At 34.7% G+C, this 21,756-nt stretch overlaps 1 protein-coding gene across 1 annotated transcript in view; it reads right to left on the bottom strand.

The window, feature by feature from the left end:
* LOC138307184 (A disintegrin and metalloproteinase with thrombospondin motifs 18-like) overlaps positions 1–21,756 on the bottom strand; it is a 65,550-nt gene that overhangs the window by 11,900 nt on the left and 31,894 nt on the right. Inside the window, 21 exon segments of the mRNA XM_069247817.1 lie at positions 396–479; positions 657–720; positions 1,735–1,904; positions 3,053–3,142; positions 3,954–4,071; positions 4,818–4,996; positions 5,710–5,845; positions 6,451–6,511; positions 6,879–7,036; positions 7,908–8,012; positions 8,659–8,738; positions 9,320–9,414; positions 9,940–10,056; positions 10,854–10,982; positions 11,572–11,678; positions 11,991–12,077; positions 12,415–12,701; positions 13,452–13,608; positions 14,692–14,956; positions 15,643–15,706; positions 16,297–16,357. Coding sequence (XP_069103918.1) covers positions 396–479; positions 657–720; positions 1,735–1,904; positions 3,053–3,142; positions 3,954–4,071; positions 4,818–4,996; positions 5,710–5,845; positions 6,451–6,511; positions 6,879–7,036; positions 7,908–8,012; positions 8,659–8,738; positions 9,320–9,414; positions 9,940–10,056; positions 10,854–10,982; positions 11,572–11,678; positions 11,991–12,077; positions 12,415–12,701; positions 13,452–13,608; positions 14,692–14,956; positions 15,643–15,706; positions 16,297–16,357 — 2,614 coding nt within the window.

Raw genomic sequence — 21,756 nt, 5'->3', positions numbered from 1 at the left:
TATAATAAACAACTTGTTTGATGTGAAGAAGTGAGACAAACGCCAGAATAAATATATACACATGCATATGTTTCTTTCTTCTATTAATATTCCTGGTATTACATAATTATCAAATATTATTCGACACATAAAATCACCTCCATATTATGAAAAAAATGTGGAATAGCATAATGTATGCTACATTCGTTTTAAGGAAGAGTTTATTAGCATTAGCAGTGATAAGATGTCTTAATAGGCCTGAGCAAGTATGATAATGATGGTTTGATTATTATCTCAACTAAACCTATAAATGTTTGTCTGTTAGATTTCCGAACACAAATATAGGGCAAGACCAATTAATGGATCCATAGGTATGATACGATATAGTGAGAGTAGATTTCAATGTTCAGACTTACAGTAAAAGTCGGTTGGACAGATGCATGCGCACAACGAGCTATCCCATGTTCCTCCATTTTGACAGCTTCCGGTGCAACTTCCAACTACAAATTAAATAAAAAAAATTATAATGATAATAAAAAGTAAAACTTTTTAAAATTGCTTTTTTAGTTACAAGATTTCTAAATAGCAGTATCAGGACGTACTTAATGATAATTCATGATTGATTGAAGTAGAGTAGTGAATAAATTTACCCAAGAGAGTACTATCGATGCACTTACCATCAAGTGGCGTTGAGTAAGCGTAGTTCACTCCAAGATTGGGATTACCACTATGACTGTAATACTAGATAAAATAACGCAGGTATTATCATTAACGACTGAGGCAAACAAATGAAGAAAACGATACTAAACATATTTTGTCTGAAATATATTTTTTAATGTTTCGTTGTTGATATTGTTTTACGATGATGTATCATTTTTAACTTAGATATGTAGGCTATTGTTCAGTAATCAATCTGTCTAAAGTTATTGTCTTTTGTGCAGTTTGTAAGGTCATACTGACGAATGTTAGTTATTGTAGTTTGGACTACACAGCATTTTAAATTGTGGTTATTTCATGGAAGAGTTTAAAATTTACGTCTTGAATTTGTTATTTTGTTCATAAAATGCTCTCAAAAATGATAGCAAAATAGACTATTTGCTCAATTAGATAATATGATCAATGCATCAATGCAGTTGTCCTGTATGTAGGGCATAGGTATTGTACCTGCTTTTACCATTGCATGATCATAAAGGATGACTTAATTTAGGATATCATCTTTCTTCTTCATTATGACTGACTTTCTTATTGCAAATGTGTCCCTTGACACCGCATCGACTTTGGCATTGTCGAATGAGTAGAATGCACGCCCTTGTGAGGAAGGCTTAGGGTTCTGTCCCCTTGCCGGGATACACCGTGTTCTATGAAAGTGGTAGGTTCTGCTCCTGTTCATCCTCTTTACTCCAGGAGTTACTATCATTGACGTTATATCCACCCCTGAAATATATCATTGTAAAACTGGAAACATGCGTCGACACAGAAAATTTGATCCTTTGATGTACATCAAAGGAATTGTATAACGGTACAATGCGGTTGATTGTGTCGCGTTGAAGTTGAGCGTCATCTTCAGAGGAAAGCTCTGCACGCCTTTCTGTAATTAGTCAGTTTTTTCTCCTGAAATGCTTCCAGTTTTACTATGAAATATTCCAATGGATATGACGTCAGTGATAGTCACCCCTGGAGTATCGAGTAAATGGAAATGGGCTACTAGTTTGCCCAATGTCATCATAAATAGTTATGCCTAGTACCAGTTCTTACCTTAATGGTGACGGAGTCTGTCAGAACGCCTTTGCCTAAAAGGTACTGGGTATTAAAGTAAAAGGACCAATAGGCTCCGGCATGGTATATTGGACTAGATTGGGTATCGTATACCCAGCTGTAACCAACTCTGGAGGCTATAATGGCTCTATCGTATTTACTCCATAGTTCTATAGAAACAAAACATATAAATGTTTAATAGCGCCAAATCCTTGAGATATGATTATAATATCTTGTCATATTTACTTCAGGGCTCTATAGAAACAAAGAATGTTACTGTTCAACACCACCCAATCCTGAAGATTATAATATCTCGTCATATTTTACTGCACCGCTCTATAGAAAAAAAACCATATTGCTGTTCAACAACACCCAATCATTGAGATTTTAATATCCTGTCATAATTACTCCTGGGCTTAATAGGAAAAAAATATGTTAATATTCAACAGCGCCCAATCCTTGACCTTATATTTAATACTACCATTGTCGTATTTACTCCATAGCTCAACAGTGCTAAATCATGGACGTAATAATTATATAAAGACAAACATTTAACAACACCCAGGGACGAGATAAAAACTCAACATTTGAGCTATACATATGAAAAGCGATCAAATCAGATAAGATGTACTATTTTTCAAATATTATTATTGCATTAAATCCGCGAAGGAGAACGACTGCACTTGGGATTGCTATAAATGGTATAAGCTGCACTGATTATTAAATACGCGTTTTATGCCCCTTTGACGATCAGTTTGTTAATTGTAGGTGATACCCTTTTACCACAGATGATTCGTCCCTTCAAACCGCCGTACCGCATCCACTTTGGGCGCATAAACAATATAAGCATCGATGGAGTTTAATTATTGGCGAGAACTAGTTTGCAGCAGCATTAAATCGTTTTCAAATCATTCCCCCAATCCCTTCTACTTTCAACTTCTTCAGGATCTGTCTTTGCGTTTTGTCTTATTGCTATACTGTGATTGCATGATATCAGAATACTCTTATAGATGAGAGGCCACTGGTCAGCCGATTAATTATCGAACACTACCGAGTGTGTAAACACCTACGGTGCCTCTGATTGGTCAACTCCAACATGACTTGATTCCGATTTGCTTTGTTTTCGGACTAGCTTGAATTTGATAAACATGATAAACAATCGTCACCGGTTTGGTAACATCTATTTACAGACGTATTCTATTGTTTTAAAAATCGTCGTGCTATTTTTCCTCTAGCATTGTTGGTTTATTTTATAGTGCTATCTTACTGAAGCATATTTATATATATTATACGAAGGAGTATCAAACAGATAACTTACCTACATAGTTGTTTCCCATCTGGCTATAAGTAAACCAAAACTGGACATTGAAAGATCCGGCCGGTAGCTGGACTATGGTCACACGGTCGCCTGTAGAAGTGGTATTCGTATAAGCTATGGGCACACTCATTTTAGATGCACATTAGTTCGAAATCACTAAATAACACCTATCAATCAAATGAACCAATACGCAGTTTATCGGCTTATATGTCAATGTCATTTTTATTTCTTGTAGATTTCATGCTGGCTACCTGCCTGGCTTCTAAGAGCCGCCTATGGGAAGAATAAGTAGATCTCAGCTTCTTTTCTTATTCTATTCGAATCTTGGGGAGCCTCTCACTTATTTCGACGAACACATGTTTTTTTCTATTTCGTAAAGCTAGATAGCCTTTTTTTATATCTGCATTAAAAAACAATATATCAAAGGAATAAGTTTTCTCTCTCTTTGTACCTAAAGATACAATGTCATTTCAAAAATTCATGTTGAACCCGTAAAAACTAACTGGAAATTGATTTTTTCATAAATGACAACTGTGCTATATTTTAAATCTTCTGTTTGCATCATTTACCCTAAGAAACAACATGGTTCAAACTTTGCCATTTCACTGACATTGTGACGTCATACGGTCGTAATGGCATTGTTAGCAATGTGATACAAATGATGGAAATGTTTTAGACGGTTTGACTGGATGGACGTAGTCGTCCGTTTTGGAATTAATGACAGAAATGGCGATATTATATTGTTTTCAGATAAGCCTTCACAACACCCTGATAGTCGTGTATCAAAACCTGAAGGTTCACCAGGACAAATGCTTGCATTATTATATTTACAAACGGTCCAACAGTGAAACCGTTTAAACTAAAACGTATGATGTAACCATGCGTTTTACATGCAATTTACCTTGGGCGACGGAGTCAGTAAATACGGAATTATAGAAGAGACACGTGGAGTTATCTCCCCCACAAACACCGCACTGGTCATATTCCTGTCCATTTAATCTGTTATCGCAACCAAATACCTGTGGGGAATTAGACGAATATTAGTAATCTGTTCAAGGGCATCAGAATGAATGAAATCGGTAAAAATTAAAGCCAATTTCATCATTTTATTGATGTTGGACTTGTGAGTGTCCTGAAAGTACCCTCTTTTGTGCAGCATGTATATCAAATGGAATTTGAGGACACTTATTACATCATGTCTTTAACTCCGTACTAAAATATGTTGACATGTTTTTGTTTTATGTTTTCCCTGTAAAAAGTAATACTGACATGGTACACGTATTTATCTGTGACGCCTTCTAAGCTATCTTTTTATTAGAAAGTCATCGTTTTAACGGCAATTGTGGGGTAATTAACGCCATCGTATCAATAAATTACCACATGACTCTCTAGTATCAACACATGAATGTAAATAACACATAACGTAATACACATGTTAACAGTGTAAATTAATTAGAAACTAATACGTATACATTGTTTCTCTAAAGTTAATTACACTACATTATAGATATCATTGAATAGCTTGAGATTCTTATTTTACTTCAGTATGACAGTATTTAAAATAAATAATTGCATTCCGAAAAAAATCCATGGCACTATGCCTTATATGGAATAAGGTAGTGATTACGCAGACAACAGAAGCAGAACAAAATATTTTATGTATTTTTGTGTTAATCAAACACGTATATACATTATCAAACATCAACTATTGTACAAATGACAAATATGATATATGCTTTGTCGGCGATGAAGCATCAAAGCTTACGTAACAATATCCCTCGAGACAGTAGTCTTCATATCCGGGTCGACGCGGCCAGTCATTTTCGTCCCAGGTGTGAAGGGCTTCATTACAGGGTGTCCCATCGGGCATCAGACCATAGCGGGTGTAGGCCTCCGCAGTGTAACCAGATCTCTTGTCACACGTCACTTCACACTTACCCATCCCTAATACAAACCAAACAGAAATCGTGTGACGAGGAAGCCAACACGTGGCATCATATAATATACACAGGCATTATGTTGTCTTGAGAATCAATTTCTAGAAATTTCAGGTGAAGAATTATTGCGCGAAGTGTGTGAAATCACATTTAAAATATATATACCTTTAAAGATTGACGCGCAAAAGTGAATTAGACAGTATTAATCTTTTGGGGTTCTACAGCTGAAGACCAAATGTATTAGTACTTTTTATATCAAACGGTTGTGGATGAATGGTAAGCTTGTTTAAGAATGAGATATGGAAATAGTGCGAGAGTCCTTCTACGAAAGGAACATATATCGTTATTTACATGGTATATTGAATAAAAAGATTGTTGAAAAATATATTTCCTTTAACGCCTGTAGTTCAAATTATGCATACAAATAATTATTTGAAATTTGAAAGTGTTTTAACTATTTTGGATTTTTTTGCACGCGAACATATCTTCATGAATTTAAACAATTATAACATTTGTTATGATATCTATATAATTTAGGAATATCGATACAAAATATTGCTATTGATATATATTTCACAAAAACAGAAAGAATGTACATGGTCCAAGGACAGATTTTTGAGTGACATCCCGCCTAAGTATGAAACCATGTACGTACTATATAGACTATTTTCAAGCGAATATCGCACTGAATGCAATCAAAACAAGCCTTAAAGTACTCACGCACACTGTTGTACATTGTTCCTGTTGGAAAGTAGTTGTTGGTGTCGATAATCCCATGTTGAACTAAGGAATAACATGTTTCAGAAGCTCTCTCCGTAATAAGTGTGTTTTCAGTCACACTATCTCCTAGGCACGGCTGAATGACACAAGCAGTTTTAACAAAGATTTTACATTAACATACTCTTCATAATTATGATATTTTTTATGTAAAAAGGGCACCAGTTCCACTATACAAGAAGTCACATAACAAATATACCGCAGTCTCCCAAAAAACGCACCTCGCACTACATGCACGCTACAAACCGCATTCATTATATGGGGGGTCGTCCTTACATGACCATGGCTGTTAATAGGATGTTAATTAACCAAACAAACAAAAGTAACATCCTACGAAAGCTATACACAGAATATTGAAAATTACATATTTACAATATAAATGGGTAAATGGAACACTTTGTTATCACATCGATGCTAAAACCTAGAATTATTCACAGTATTTTACAAATGTATGAATTAAACATTTAAGAATAGACGAACCAAATACATGCAAAGCTTCACCACTTGGCATGTAAGAAATATATTTATCTACAACACAGAAATTATAATAAGACGTTATGAAATGATATGATGCCTAAAATAATCTCAGAATACAGAAAATAAAACATATTTTTGCAAATGCATTGGCCAGGTCATTTGATAACGTATTTTAACTTCTTTATGTGATAATATTAGATTCCTTACCGTGGTATTGCACAGTTCAGCCTCGTATTCATCACCGGAACAATATGCAGCGTTCTTCGGCCTGTTAATACAAGGCAAATAACAACAATTACTGTATAATCCCCAATATTCGCGGATTCACGAAAATTCGAAAGGCTACTACAACAAGGGTTCGCGAAAAGAATTTACCTCGAATAAGTTCAAAAGAGTAAATCACGAAATTTACTAGAATGCTTGTGTGACGTCATTAAATGAAAATAATATAATATGGGAGTTTTGGGTTTCATTAAATATCAGTCGCCATTTGTTTTCACAATTCACAGCACATTGTAAAAGACATCGCATGTTACGAATATACGATTGATGTAAGATGCAAAGTAATGTAGTCTGTTAAATGCACAGTTGAAATATACGTTTCTCTTATTACTTTTTTTTCTTATAAATAATACCTTGGATTATTACAAATGCGTCTTCTGTGTAGAATACCCGTTCCGCACGTGCGAGAACAGGTCGTCCATGAGCCCCAGTTTGACCAACCTCCCGTGGTAACTGTCGCGCCTGTGAGTTTAGCTGTTGCGAGAGTCGAGCAACTTCCCTTGAAGCATACCTGTTCGGTAGACATAGTTTTGTATCTCAAACCATTTCATTCTAAATTTCAAGGCATAAACATATTTCAGTTATTATCAGATTACTTCTAATAATTTTGTATGTTTTTTTATTTTTATGTACTGCAATCGAGATTATGACAATGTCAATATTTCACTAAAGGGTCAAACAAAGGTCAAAATATCTATTTCTGACCAGCAATTGCTCGCCTTTAAAAATCTTCCATGATACTGCTTGAGAGTGGTTTCGAAGTGTATTGATCAAGTTGTGGGCGCTCTCTCGATCGTCAAAACATCATGTACGAGTTGCCACCCTTGTCTTGTTAAATAGAGACTTTAAAAACCCTGTACAAAAATTCTATTAAATTATATTGAAATCATAAAATAACAAATAGTAATGAATTTTAACATAAATGTTTTCACTATATTTAGAGGCTGAGGACTTTAGGTTAGTCGTTTTAAAACGCAGAGGAATGAAAGATATCGTTCAAAGGCGAACGTCATTTTTAGGACATAACTTTGTTCACATTCGAAATGGAAAACATTTGATCTTTATCAACTAATTATTATTTTAATGTACAGTTAACACTCGATAATCAGGAAACACCCGATCTCCGCATCCTAAACCATCCGGACTATGAGTTTTCTAGACTGCTGAATTCTGTGATCTTAATCAATATATAACGTTACAGTAATCATTTCCCTGACATTTCCAAGCGGACTGCGAGTTTTTCGGACTATCGACATCCGGATTAACGGGGACCCACTGTTCTTTTTAATTCCTTCAAAACTATCAGTTTAAAGACGATATGAAGAAAATTTAAAATCCGAAATGAAACAGATATGAAGAAGAGATACAGGATCATATCTTACCATTCCTGCCCCACAATAGTTTCCAGATATACCGGATGTAACTTTGTACATCTGTCCGTATGTATTTCCCCTATTCATGTCCACACATGTAAAAAGGCCACAGTTCTATAAATAAAAAAGTAATAAGAAGTGTGGCAGTGGTCTTTTCTTGATTTCCACACAACGCTCCAATAATGCTAAAATCATAGGAAGTTGTACTTATAATAGACTGCTCATAATTCATAGTACACGTACATGTAATAACAAAATAATGTATACAAAAATACAGTAAACCCATTTATTGTCGCATTTCAGTAAAGTATGCAAAGATCGTAATTGCGTAGAAAACGAGAAAAAACAATAGCCGTGACAATATTTCAAATAAAGGTTAAGAAGAACTAAAGATATATCAATCGAGAAGTCGTTACTCAAAGTAGTTGAGGTTGAAAACGCGAAATTAAGTCGCCGCCAAGATACCGTATGGCAGGTTATTTTCGCAGAGATGATATTTTCGCGATTTCTTGATTCGATGAATTGCTTGAATCGCGAAAATATGATCCGCGAAATATAAAGAAATGGTTGAATGATATCTACCCTTAAATCCATAAAGGGAAAATTTAAGCTCGCTTGCATATGATTTTCTCATTTTGATATTAATCGCGAAATTGTGGTCCGCGAAAATAACTGGCTATACGGAAAGTGAAACTGAAGGAGATAATTCATTATTTATGTTTAATATTGATGTTTACTGACTGTAGACAAAAATACGTACATCAAAGTTGGGGTATTCCCTGAACCGGAATCCACTGCCATAGAGAATCTCACAAACCTCATCCTGTAGCATAGTCTGACCTTGGAAACACATACTGAACTAAATTAGCTAGGTCAAGTACTATGTGATGGAACCTAATTAGTGTCATTTGTTGCCAATTTACGAAATAAGTCCAATATCGTATAGGAACCCTCAGTCACAATATTTGATACAGCTTATTATCCTTGTTTAATCTTATCAAGATAAACAAAAAAATGGCTTTAGTCTTCAAGGAAAATGACTAAATAAATAGTAGTTTTAAAATGATCGGTGTCCCATATTATATTAAGACACACTTAATTCAGTGAATAATTTACATGTCAACGTCGAGTAATTAAATATGGTGAATAACAATTCTGTTTATACAGCAATAAACTTAACTTTCAGTGGAAAAAAATGCTATTACATCATACCTATTAAGAGGTATATATTATCCACGTCAGTAGAGGTTGATTTTATGTCCAACCGATCGAAAGCATATGTACCGCTTGTTAAAATACTTACTTGCATTTTGTTTGTGTTACGAAATAAATAAGATAAAATAAGAATTTTACATTCAGAAATATGAAATTTCAAGGAAAACAAAATCTGTTCTATATATCAAAATCTTGAAAATACTTACCCATTAATTCACCAGTTAGCGAGATACTCTGTAAATTAGCAGCGACGTTTGCCAAAGGGATATTGGTTTCCCACAGACAATGGGCATTGCCAGTCCTGCATGGCAAACAGAATATACATGCAATAAAAAGAAATCATTTTTAATCACGAATATCACTGCTAAATGTAAATTGTAGACTTGGACACTTGTTTGACCTTGTGAATCCATTCTACTCCTTGATAGACATAAATATCTAAAATATGCTAAAATTCATTTCGATCTCTACTTCGTAAAATTCAAACCTCAGCATATATCGTTATACCAAAAATGGGAGTAATTTCGGTGGTGAATAACATATTAAAAGCTAATCTTGAATCGTATGAAAATTACCTTATTTAGCTTTAATTACTTTTCTATTTGAGAAATAATTTCCCAATTTATTTTCAAACCTGTTTTTTTTTTTTTTTTTTGCTATGATATAATTATGCCGTTATCTCAGCCATTCAGAAGCGACAATATAAACAACAACGCCAAAGTTTCCCTTTATGGGCTGATAAAATAAATTTTAAGCCAATGAAAATGTTCGTTACAAGCAAAATTGAATTAAAAAAACAAACAAACAAACAAATCGATTCACTTACTCCAAGTATGCTTGCATATCGGCTTTGCTACAGGTGCTCCAGCCGACCCCGCGTCCTCCCATCACGCCTATGTCATCTCCGACACAGTTTCGATCAGCGTCGTGGTACATCCCCATACTGTAACAGAGTAAATCAGTTTGTAATCCAGAGTTATCTTTATATTTCAATAAAACGCTTACTACCCCGGAGGTCCTGGTCTATTGTCTAAATAACAGGTACCTTCGTTCAATGGACCTGGCTCCGATTTTCCAAAACAAACGTGCAGACTTCGGTCAAAATTAAAGTATACTCCTTATGTAACGTATGAGAAAACTTTTGACAGTCTTTTACTTTTACTTTTGTTTTGAGGAATCGGCTACCAATGAATGATTTCCACGAACGAGCTTGACAAATTGCAGGTATCTATTGTAGTAGTATGACAATGAACTTGTAAGATATCTTAAAATTTAAAAGGTCCCAGAGGCCTGTGCTATAGATAATTTGCCCTGCAGAAGTATACAACTTTTGATTTAAAAATATAATTATGAAAATAAAGTTGTATATCATAAAGCATCTTAACATGCATATTTTCTTTCAATGATTGCAATTGTTAGCTGATGGGTTAAAAAAGGACGATCAAATGGGGACCTATTTATAGCAAGATAATTTTGTTGGTAAGTAATGCCCCCACTATCGGTTCTGGTACACCAAAAACGTGATTTTAAGTTTTGGGACATTATGCTAAAATAACAAATATCTCAACTGGTTAAGTTTTCATTTAATTTAACTCGTAATTAATCACAAACAAAATGTCATTTGGTTTTAATCCTTTTTGTAATTGCAATTAACAAAGACAAAGAAAAAATAACATTAACATCCAATCGATTTATACAGAGGTGGTCGCTAAGGCAGGTTCGATAGCTGATAGTACGTACTTGTGGCCTATTTCATGAGCTGTAGCAATGTATGTAACCAGACTACGTGAGGCTGACACTCCACATTTGGTGTTGTTTCTACACATCTTGTTTTGGTAGGCCAGTCCACCCAAATTGGCTCCAGGCACACTTCATAAAAAACAATTAATTTCACCATATTACGTTAATTTGTTGAGATATTAACCTGACAAACCAATATTAACATATCAGGAAGCAAATCCGCTAATTGCTTAATATCTCATGTGTATATCTGTTTGTGTAGTTCCGCTTATCTTTTCGTTTTACCCCTTTAAATGATAAACCGTATTTCAACAGTCTAATAGTAATATTTCATATCCACGTGGGTTTATTTAGGCAAGCATGGATTTTTCCGGGGTAAGTCGTTTTGTGTGCTTATTTCTATTGAATTTTAGTTTTTCATTATCAGCATTTGCTTCAAAAATTATGCATGTTCAACATTCTCCTCTATTATACTTATGAAAACATCATTACGTACTCAACAATGGAAAATACACATAGAAAGCATGTTCATAGAGATAAAAATGGGCATAATTAAGCAGGAAGCATGGACTCTTTTAGATAGTTTATGCCCGTTTATACTTGGTCTAAAAGTATAACGGAACAGAGCTACTGGTTTCTGCATAGACCAAGGCTGTCAACTCCACCATATGCAAATACACAAACTCTACTTCAAGCGTTTTGAGGGGTGTTAATTTACCCGGTATGTAGGAATACGTGATCGTAGGGGTCGTGGGCTCCAGTCGCGGCCCCTAGACATATCTGGCTCAGGAGGGAGCCAAGAACTGTAGTTACGTTGTACCAGATCTGACAACAAGACATTTCAATCTAACTTGTAAATCGAACATTTAAGCCAAATTAAGCATCGGTAAATATTATGTATAGGATTAGTGAAATGAACTTATAGATGTTCATATCCAATCAGTTTTTTCCAATGTCCAACAGGAACACATTCATGCTAGAGCATTATTAGGATTTCTTCAAAACATAAACATATTCTTCCTTAAATAAAATGACGTTTTGATGCAGTTAAACATAATTTTACAAATCACTCATTTTTACTACGAAGAGGCATTTAAATGAAGAGCAGTTCCGTCTTTAAACATTGAATTTTCTTACTGGGTTTGTCTCAAACATGTTGATATACTTGATTTCTATGGTGACAGTATACCCAAGGTCGCCTGATCTGCCCCATTCAGCCTGGACCTATAATTACAGGGAGAATACATTACAACACGAAAACATAGGGAATAGGACGTTATCGATTCAATTCAGAATCATTTACAGAACAAAGATTTTAATCTAGTCATATGACTGTAACGAAAAATGGCGAACTATGAGTAAGTATCTGCTATCCTAGTTAAAAGAGATCCACATTCATACTCCGTACTTGAAGAGAAGAAGTCTAAAACACAGAAACGACTTTTATCTTTATCAACGATATTGGAATATTTATCTCTAAATGTGATTAATACAAACATTCATAACTAGAAAAAATTAGAAAAAGACGGAATTAATTGATGGCAATGATGTCAAACCTTACCCCGTTGTACTTGGCAGCCAGGGCTGTGATCCTACGCGTAACGTCAGTGTAGGTGAAGATTGAGGTGAAATCTGAATCTGTGTACACCGCCAACTCTATTGTGAACGTTGTAGACGGTATCACATACGTAGTTTGCCGTTTCGCTCGACTTTGTGATTCCTCGTCTGACACATCCTCTTGTTGTTTCGTTTTGTCTGAGGAATCTGTTTTGCCCGAATTTTCTTGAAACTTCTGTTCGTCTGACGGATTCTTAGGAATCGTTCTATCATCTTCGATTTCAATGGTGTCTGATAAAAGAGGATATAAGGACGTGAGATAGGGCTTACCGTGGTCTACGAATTAATGAGATAAACGTCAGATTACCGACGATAATCGACTGGGTTTTTAAAACGTCCTGGATATTAGTAAAGGATGTCACCAGGTTTTGTTTGTGGTATATCTTCTCCTTTATTAGAGCAATTAGTCCTGTTCATGTAATCAATTACGTTAGAAAAATACTATTAGACAAAAGTGAAATATTCCATCTTTTTCTTTCTTTCAGACTACCTAGTGCCATTCGAAATAATGATACAGGCTAGTCAATTCTATGCGATACTCCATGGATAACTATCACTGTCGTCATATCCACCCCCGTACTTTGTCATAATAATATTAATGGCAAAAATAAACTGACCAATCACATGCATACAAAGACTTTTTGAAGATTATAGAAGATTACGGAGGCACGGCATAAAAATAACCAAAATAAAGTAAAATTATTTGATAAATCAAATCATTTCGATGTACACCAAATAATAAAACTATCTTGTCACATTTTATTTTCAGGTCGTTGCAAACGAGTTTGTTATGACATAGTCCAGGGGTGAATGTGAGGACAGTGATATTAACCCCTGCAGTATGGTATGGGTCTAATTGTGACCAGTGGGAAATGTATTACAGTAGCATAATAAACCAATTCAGAAATCACTCTCAATTTACATTTATAAGTTTTAGGTAAGAATGGTAAACAGTGTAAGTTATCTGTCTCTGATATATACCCTTTTGTAAATGTAGCAAGTCCTTAGGGGATGTTCCGAGTGTTTTCCGTGCTATCAGTACTGTGTGTATATGACCGGTAGAAGTGTCCCGTTTGTGTAAACGCTCGGGTAAAGTCATAATGTGATATTCGTGATCATCTGTCCACATACCACCTTCCTAAAAATGAAAAAAAAATATAACTCCTAAAATACTTATCTTCGAAAGAACGTACTGGTTCAGACCTAACAAAAAAATTTCCCAAATTTTCATATATTAAAATTTTATACAAGTAGTCATTGACTACTTGTATTTAGCTATTCTTAATAACACATCTTTGGTATCGATATAAGAAATAAGATTTTAAACCCACATCTTTATTCTCATTCAAAGCCCTAGATGATTTATTATTACCTCGCCAATGATAACGATTCTGGTGATGTTTAGATTCTTGTACTTTAATTCAAAACGAATTCTCTTTCAGGTTATATCATTTGAAAAACACCATGTCGCAACAGCATGCGCATGCTCTTGGCTTTATCCCTTTTGCTTTTAAAGCAAAAACTTTTACATACGCGAGAAGGATCCTGTAAACTGAGTCAACTATTTTATCCCTTGAGGTTTAACCTCAGGATCAGGAAGTAAATTGGACAACACGCAAGGTTACTAGAACGCAACCCCTGATGATAGAAATGTTGTCAATCCTTTATGAAATGGATTAAAAAGATAGGTTTTTGCATTTTAATCATGTGCAGCTACATCAGCGTAATATGACAACAAATAATCGCAATAAAACTACGACACGTCAGTTTTTATTGTACCGGATATATGGGAAATTGGTACAAACGATCGATCTATGACTAATACCATGAAACCGACAGACAGAAACTGTTGTAAAAATCGCCAACGTGAGGTAGAGATAGAGTATCACTCTACAACCGTGGCTCGTAAAAAATAAGTAAATACAAACGAATTTATACACAATATGAAATATTTACTAGATCATCACGGCTCGTAAAATAATATTTAATCCAACGAATTTATACGCAATATAAAATATCTACCAAATCATCACGGCTCGTTAGATAATATAAAATCAAACGAATTTATACCCAGTATAAAATATTTACCAGATCATCACGGCTCGTAAAATAATATCAAATCCAACGAATTTATTCCCAATATGAAATATTTACTAGATGATCACGGCTCGTAAAATAATACCAAATACAAATGCATTGATACACAATATGAAATATTTACCAGATCATCACAGTATGATAATGACACTGTTCCGGTCTTGTGTGACGTCACGTTTCCCGTGAGAAAACAGTCCGGGTGTGGACCTGTCCATTCCACCTCCTTGTCACCATTCGTTATCACGATTTTAGCATTAGGATGTATAGTAGATTTCTGGTGGTGTACGTCCAGGGTGAAGGTTTCATCAAAGGCTTTAAATTCCACAGTTAATTTGTTTTTTGTTTCCTTAAGTGATCTCTTCTTTCTGTGAATGGACGCACTAACGAACCTGTGGGATTTAACAGAACGAAAACACGATCAAACCTGGTTATCTCGAAGGTGGGAGACCCTCCTCGATGCTCAAAAAGGTTCCGATTACTTATAATTACGATCACTACACCTCTGGGGTATCTCATAGTAAAACTGAAGGCAGCTCAGGGGAACAACTCTGAACATATCTTAGGACTACATCTTTTTGAAGACTACAGAGAGAGCGACGCCATACCTCTAAGCCACATATAAATATAGTCAACCACAGTGTACCGTTATACCACTCTTTTGATGTATATCAAATGAATAAATTACCTGTTCTGTTGCCTCCAGTTTTACTATTAGATAGTTATCAAGGAGCATGGAAGATAGTGGATGCCAAAAGGGCTAGAGTTCCACAATGGTAAATTGACACAGCACGAATATACCGCAGCCTCCCCAAACATGTTAATAAGACGTTAATACTAATAAACTAAATCAAACAAAATCACGGTAATTATTCAACTCAAGTGAATAGTCTAGAAACCAACACAATGCTTGGAATTAAACGAGATATTCGATTCGTTTGAGATCGAGTTGAAACGAGATTCATCTGTTATCTGTGAAAAGACAATTCAAGCGCAATTAAATGCTTCAAACGGACGTCAATCAATACTTTAGTTTTAAAAATATAATGTTATTACAATGTCAAAATAAGCTCCTTACGGTATATTTGAAGTACCTATTCCTTTCTCAGCGAGAAGTGTGACCGTATATTCGTTAAATCCAGCTGCAAGTAAATACAAAAACAGCTGTTAAAATATTTGGAATCCGATAGAATAGAATTTCCATGATATTGACTAGAATAATTTTATTATTTTTTCAGTTGTTCATTTTGTTTAAAAAAAAAACAATCCCTTTAATTAAATCTACATGTACCATAAGTGGGCGACATGCTATTTTTTTCTTCAGTTAGTTATTGCAAATCATAAGGTTTGATGAATTAAGCTCTGAAAATAGCAACATACCTGCAGAATATACTTTAAATTATTAAAAAATAAGTGAAATTGAAGACCATGCCTTGGATTTATGGTCTGACCGTATGTAATCATTTCCCTGTACTTTAGATGAACAATAATAAGACCTATGTATTTTAAGTATTGTGATTTTCAACATATGGGTAACGTTTGATAATGAATAACAAATTCAAAGCTTTTCTTGATTCATGGGTATGGAAATACGACACATAAAACTGTAATATTGTCTACTTTAAAGGTCTGTTCCATTTGACATGTGATCAGTGTTTTTAACAGTTCTATCACATTTTGTTACTTAGGTTTATTCTCCAAAGTTATTTATAGTGGTGTTTACTGTACTTACAGTTTTCGGGCTGTTTTTGCTTGTGATAATTCATGATTTCGTCATCCAAATGATCCTCTGCCTAGACAAAAAGAAAACGAAAATGTTTTGTCGATATCAAAACCAGTAAGATAGCTTTCATATCTTCCCCAAAAGCTAAAAGAAACACTACAACTGATGTAATCCCACAGATGAGTGTCATCATTAGATTGACCAAGATCGACTGATGATAGAACTTTGTCAATGAACGCTCCTCGCAGTCTTGCTACATGTAGGAATGAGGTTGTATGTAGAGGAAAAAGGTATTTTTTTTCTCTTTTTGTTTAGTGAGGGTGGTTGTGTTATTGTTATTTATATAATTGTTTCTTTCCCTTTCCTTTGTTTGGGTGGGTTAAGGTTAAAAGAGCGGTTGATATATGTCGTCTGTGTCCGATGGTAACCATATACTTAAAAACTCCTTGTTGCAAAGTGTAATTTGGTCTCGGACACACGGCGCAAATAAATTAAAAGTTTCTTTAATTCTTTTTTTTCTGTTTCAGAATATTTTATTTTTAGATGTTAAAGACAGTGAGAATTAGGCAACTAGGCAACATGCCTATTTACGCTCTCTTCCTAAATATTCCTAAAGATGCTCCAGCACTGCCAAATAGTATTTTTTCTCAATAAAAAAATAGGAGTAGGTGAATAAGTATTATATTTTTCTTCAGTTACAAAAGTTTACACCATTACCATTATTTAAAAGTTAGAGCTTTTAATTTTACTTCATGATTTATGCATTAAAAAAGATTTATTGAGTTCCAAAATAAACCAATGGCACTTTGTCCTGTATTGAATGCAGTACTAATTGCGCATGCACCAGAAATAAATTATTTTATGTTATATCATGTATACTATCAGACGTAAATATACATTATAAAACACCAATTATTGTTCAAATGATGAGTATCATATATGCTCTATCGGCGATGGAGCTTCTTTAACAGTTCATATAAATATTCAAGCTAACATATATATAGATATGATTTAATGTCGATTACTATCATCATAAATCTAAGATAAATGTTAGCCTCTAGATTCTTTGTTTGCACGTGTGAAAAACAATAACGGAGATGCCTAGACTAATTCCAATCTCATAAACCTGTCACAAAAAGAATATAATCAATGAAATTTTCTTTCAGTTGAAAGCATTATTTTTTATTATATAAAATAGCATAAGTTGTTTTGATCCTTTTAAGTATTTTGATATCGACATACTACAAAGTTTGTTAAAAGACCAATTACTTTTCATTAGAAGCTACAATTTTTTATTATATTATAAGTAAACTGGATACATTTGTACATTTTATAACAATTTGTAATCTTTTAACAAGATTGATAGTGTTAAACTGGATTACGCTTGCATGGCATTTAAATTCTAATTATTATGACATAATCATATTTGGTATAGGACTTTACTATCAGATACTATTAAAAGGACTTTAGTTACATATGATGCAATTCATCGATTGAAATGGAATTTAGAGCTGCACCGAAATGTCTTATAAGCTGTACAGCGTGAATGCTATTTCATTGGATTAATTCAACTTATATTCAATGACTTAGGAGATACCTCTGGGAAGTATGAGTAGAGAGCAGTATGAAACTTTTCCACGCCGGCGAGGGGCGATCTCCATGATTTTATCAATATGGTAATTTAAAGCCTCAACGCACCGGAGGTTTGACAGAATACAGATATACCGATATCTTTCACATTCTAATGTAAAGCCACGCCCCTTCAATTTTGATACCACTTAATTCCTTGTCTTTTGTTAAATTTGAATTTATGTTTCTAATTATGGCAGCGCCTACCACGATGTATGAAATTAAGCTCCTCGCGAGAGCGTCATTTTCTTTGTATCTTATTGTGGTACCGTCATGGTAGGGTAGTTTGAAAATAGGTATTCGAGGATAGATTAAATCCTTGCAGTACGTAATATCTAAATACCATTGCATAATTAAATAAGGCGGTAAAATATTGAAAATCTAGGTATGGGAAAATCGTATCGGTAGAAACAGATATTTCGATACCATTTAAAGGTTTTTTTTCTACATCGTGACAACCGCTAACCCACAATTTCTATCTTATTTTTAAATTTCATTCAAGTGTCCACAGGAAAGATATTTAGCGGGCCACTGTCCACGGCCAATAAAGCACATCAAAACAAAACAAAACACATCAATGGTATAAAACCACATTTCTATCAATGGCTATTTTGTTTAATTTTGAAAGGATAATATTTTCTATAATGTTTGGCAGACTTCTGCTTGCAATTGTATACCACTAACCCTCCTTGAACATTCTGTTTGATATGTAGGAGTGTAATCTAATATTTTAGATGATAAAATACTTATATTTGATGACTGATATCACTATGCAATGCCGATGATGCGGGGAATCGTTCACTCATTTTAGACCTTAACGCTTTATTAACGCGCTAATTGCTGTTTTGTAAGTTGTTCGTATATCAATAATTTAGGATGCGCAATAACATTACTTAGCCGAACATTGTTCTAAATCAATGTATGTCCAAATTTGATCCTGACAAAACCCCTTCATTTATTATTGATCACCTGTAGTTTTTCAGAGAGGTAATTATCATTTAAATATTTACAAAGCGGTAAACATAACCTAAATTGGTCGTAGTTTGATGAACGCAATTATAAGTATATCTAATTAGTGTCAAGTATAACAGCGCACTGTCCAAATTGACTTGATCGTACTATCCGTTATCAGTTATTCAGTTACTTAGTTTTGCTATCTCCATTTCGGAATTAGCAAATCTGTATATTGATTAGCGAACAAGGAATTTTGCGAATTTATAGGCATCGCGAAATTCGCGAAGGTAAGGCGCACGCAGATACATGCACAGTTTCACAGTTTATTGATAGACTAAGTTAGTAGTTTTCGTAGATAAACAATCAACCAACCATCAGTAATTTTGAACACATTTTTTGTTTAATTTGCAGTTCCCGACGAGAAGGGAGTAAAATGGAATACAAAATACCTTTATCAAAGCTAAAAGGAACTATTGATTCCAAAAGGAACATGGGTTCTCTAATGGAACCAAACTTTAAAAGAACTCTATTTCCCCCTTAATATCACGGGGCAGAGCATTATGACGTATAACCACTAGCTCTCGTGGTAGCAATGCTATATTGTCTAAAATTTTGCTCAAAGTCTTCCACCTTCAGGTCATTGTAAATAGCCAATAATGTGTGCCATTATACCAATAGTACTCCAACTTTAGTCATTTTAAATAAATAACATTCCTCGACTTTCCATCTCTAGCCTTTGGTCATTGTAAATAGGTAACACTGTCCGACATTCTACCACTAGACCTCCACCTCTGGATCGTAGTAAATAGATAGCATTGTCCGGCATTCTACCATTAGCCCTCCACCTCTAGATAATTGTAAATAGATAACATTGTCCGACATTCTACCACTAGACCTCCACCTTTGGTCATTGTAAATAGGTAACATTGTCTGACATTCTACCACTAGACCTGCACCTTTGGCCATTGTAAATAGATAACATTGTCTGACATTCTACCACTCCTTTGGATCATTCTAAATAGATAACATTGTCCGACATTCTACCACTAGACCTCCATCGGTACCTTTGGTCATTCTAAATAGATAACATTGTCCGACTTTCCACCACTAGCCCTCCACCTCTGGATCATTGTAAATAGGTAGCATTGTCCGACATTCTACCACTAGACATCCACCTTTGGTCATTGTAAATAGGTAACATTGTCCTACATTCTACCACTAGACCTCCACCTTTAATCATTGTAAATAGGTAACATTGTCCGACATTCTACCACTAGACCTCCACCTCTGGATCATTATAAATAGGTAACATTGTCTGACATTCTACCACTACACCTCCATCTTTGGTCATTGTAAATAGGTAACATTGTCCGACATTCTACCACTAGACATCCACCTTTGGTCATTGTAAATAGGTAACATTGTCCGACATTCTACCTCTAGACCTCCACCTTTAATCATTGTAAATAGGTAACATTGTCCGACATTCTACCACTAGACCTCCACCTTTGGTCATTGTAAATAGGTAACATTGTCCGACATTCTACCACTAGACCTCCACCTTTGGTCATTGTAAATAGGTAACATTGTCCGACATTCTACCACTAGACCTCCACCTTTGGTCATTGTAAATAGGTAATATTGTCCGACATTCTACCACTAGACATCCACCTTTGGTCATTGTAAATAGGTAACATTGTCCGACATTCTACCTCTAGACCTCCACCTCTGGATCATTATAAATAGGTAACATTGTCTGACATTCTACCACTAGACCTCCATCTTTGGTCATTGAAAATAGGTAACATTGTCCGACATTCTACCACTAGACATCCACCTTTGGTCATTGTAAATAGGTAACATTGTCCGACATTCTACCTCTAGACCTCCACCTCTGGATCATTATAAATAGGTAACATTGTCTGACATTCTACCACTAGACCTCCATCTTTGGTCATTGTAAATAGGTAACATTGTCCGACATTCTACCACTAGACCTCCACCTTTGGTCATTGTAGATAGATAACATTGTCCGACATTCTACCACTAGACCTCCATCTCCAGGTCATAGTGGTACAGTGTATTTAGGTTACGTTTCTTGCCCGTCATTCTTTCACTAGCCCTTTTATCTCATGACCATGGTGGTTAATTAATGACAGTCAATATTTCCTTGATTTATCAAATGTGACCAATGAGTATATATCTACCACTTGACTACATTAGTGGTTTTAACGCCGGTGTTCGGAAATCTTAAATGGTATTTTACATAAATTAACAATCGCTATTAAGCCAAACATATTAAAGACCCGTTTTATTGAGTGGTTGCGATGACCCCATTTTAATAACATTCAAATTAAAACTAAAAAAAAAACAACAACATTTAACCCAGATTTCTATATTTGGTGTGATTGATGATATCACTCGTTTGACCCATTAATATATGTTTAATATTGTAGTCTGATTCGACGTTTTGATTTTCAGTTTGAAGGTCTTATTTTTAATGTATTTTATATTTCGAGTTTGCAATGCAGTATGTGATATTTTCATCGGTATTCTTATCACTTTCACTTTGTTTCAGGCCATTTTTATATCAAAACGTTTTCTGCTCTATAAGCAATATCACATCTGGCAAGATATTCTACGTAGTTATATATATTTTTTCCGTGAAACATACACTGATCATCATTTACAGTCTACCTGCCTTAATCACATGTTCCAGGTGTGCTCAGCTAGTAAGGGGGCGTTTAAATACCCACCTCAGTTCGTCAGGCGCACATAAGTCACACGGGGGCGGAGCAGTTAACGTACAGTATATACCTATTATGTTGGAAAACCTTTGTGATCACGAAATAAAAAAACTTTCAATTAACAATTTATGTTTCAATA

Source organism: Argopecten irradians, chromosome 14 (assembly GCF_041381155.1).
Source record: "Argopecten irradians isolate NY chromosome 14, Ai_NY, whole genome shotgun sequence".
NCBI lineage: Eukaryota > Metazoa > Mollusca > Bivalvia > Pectinida > Pectinidae > Argopecten > Argopecten irradians.
Note: the sequence above shows the minus strand (reverse complement) of the source record. Positions and strands in the feature narration are given on the sequence as shown.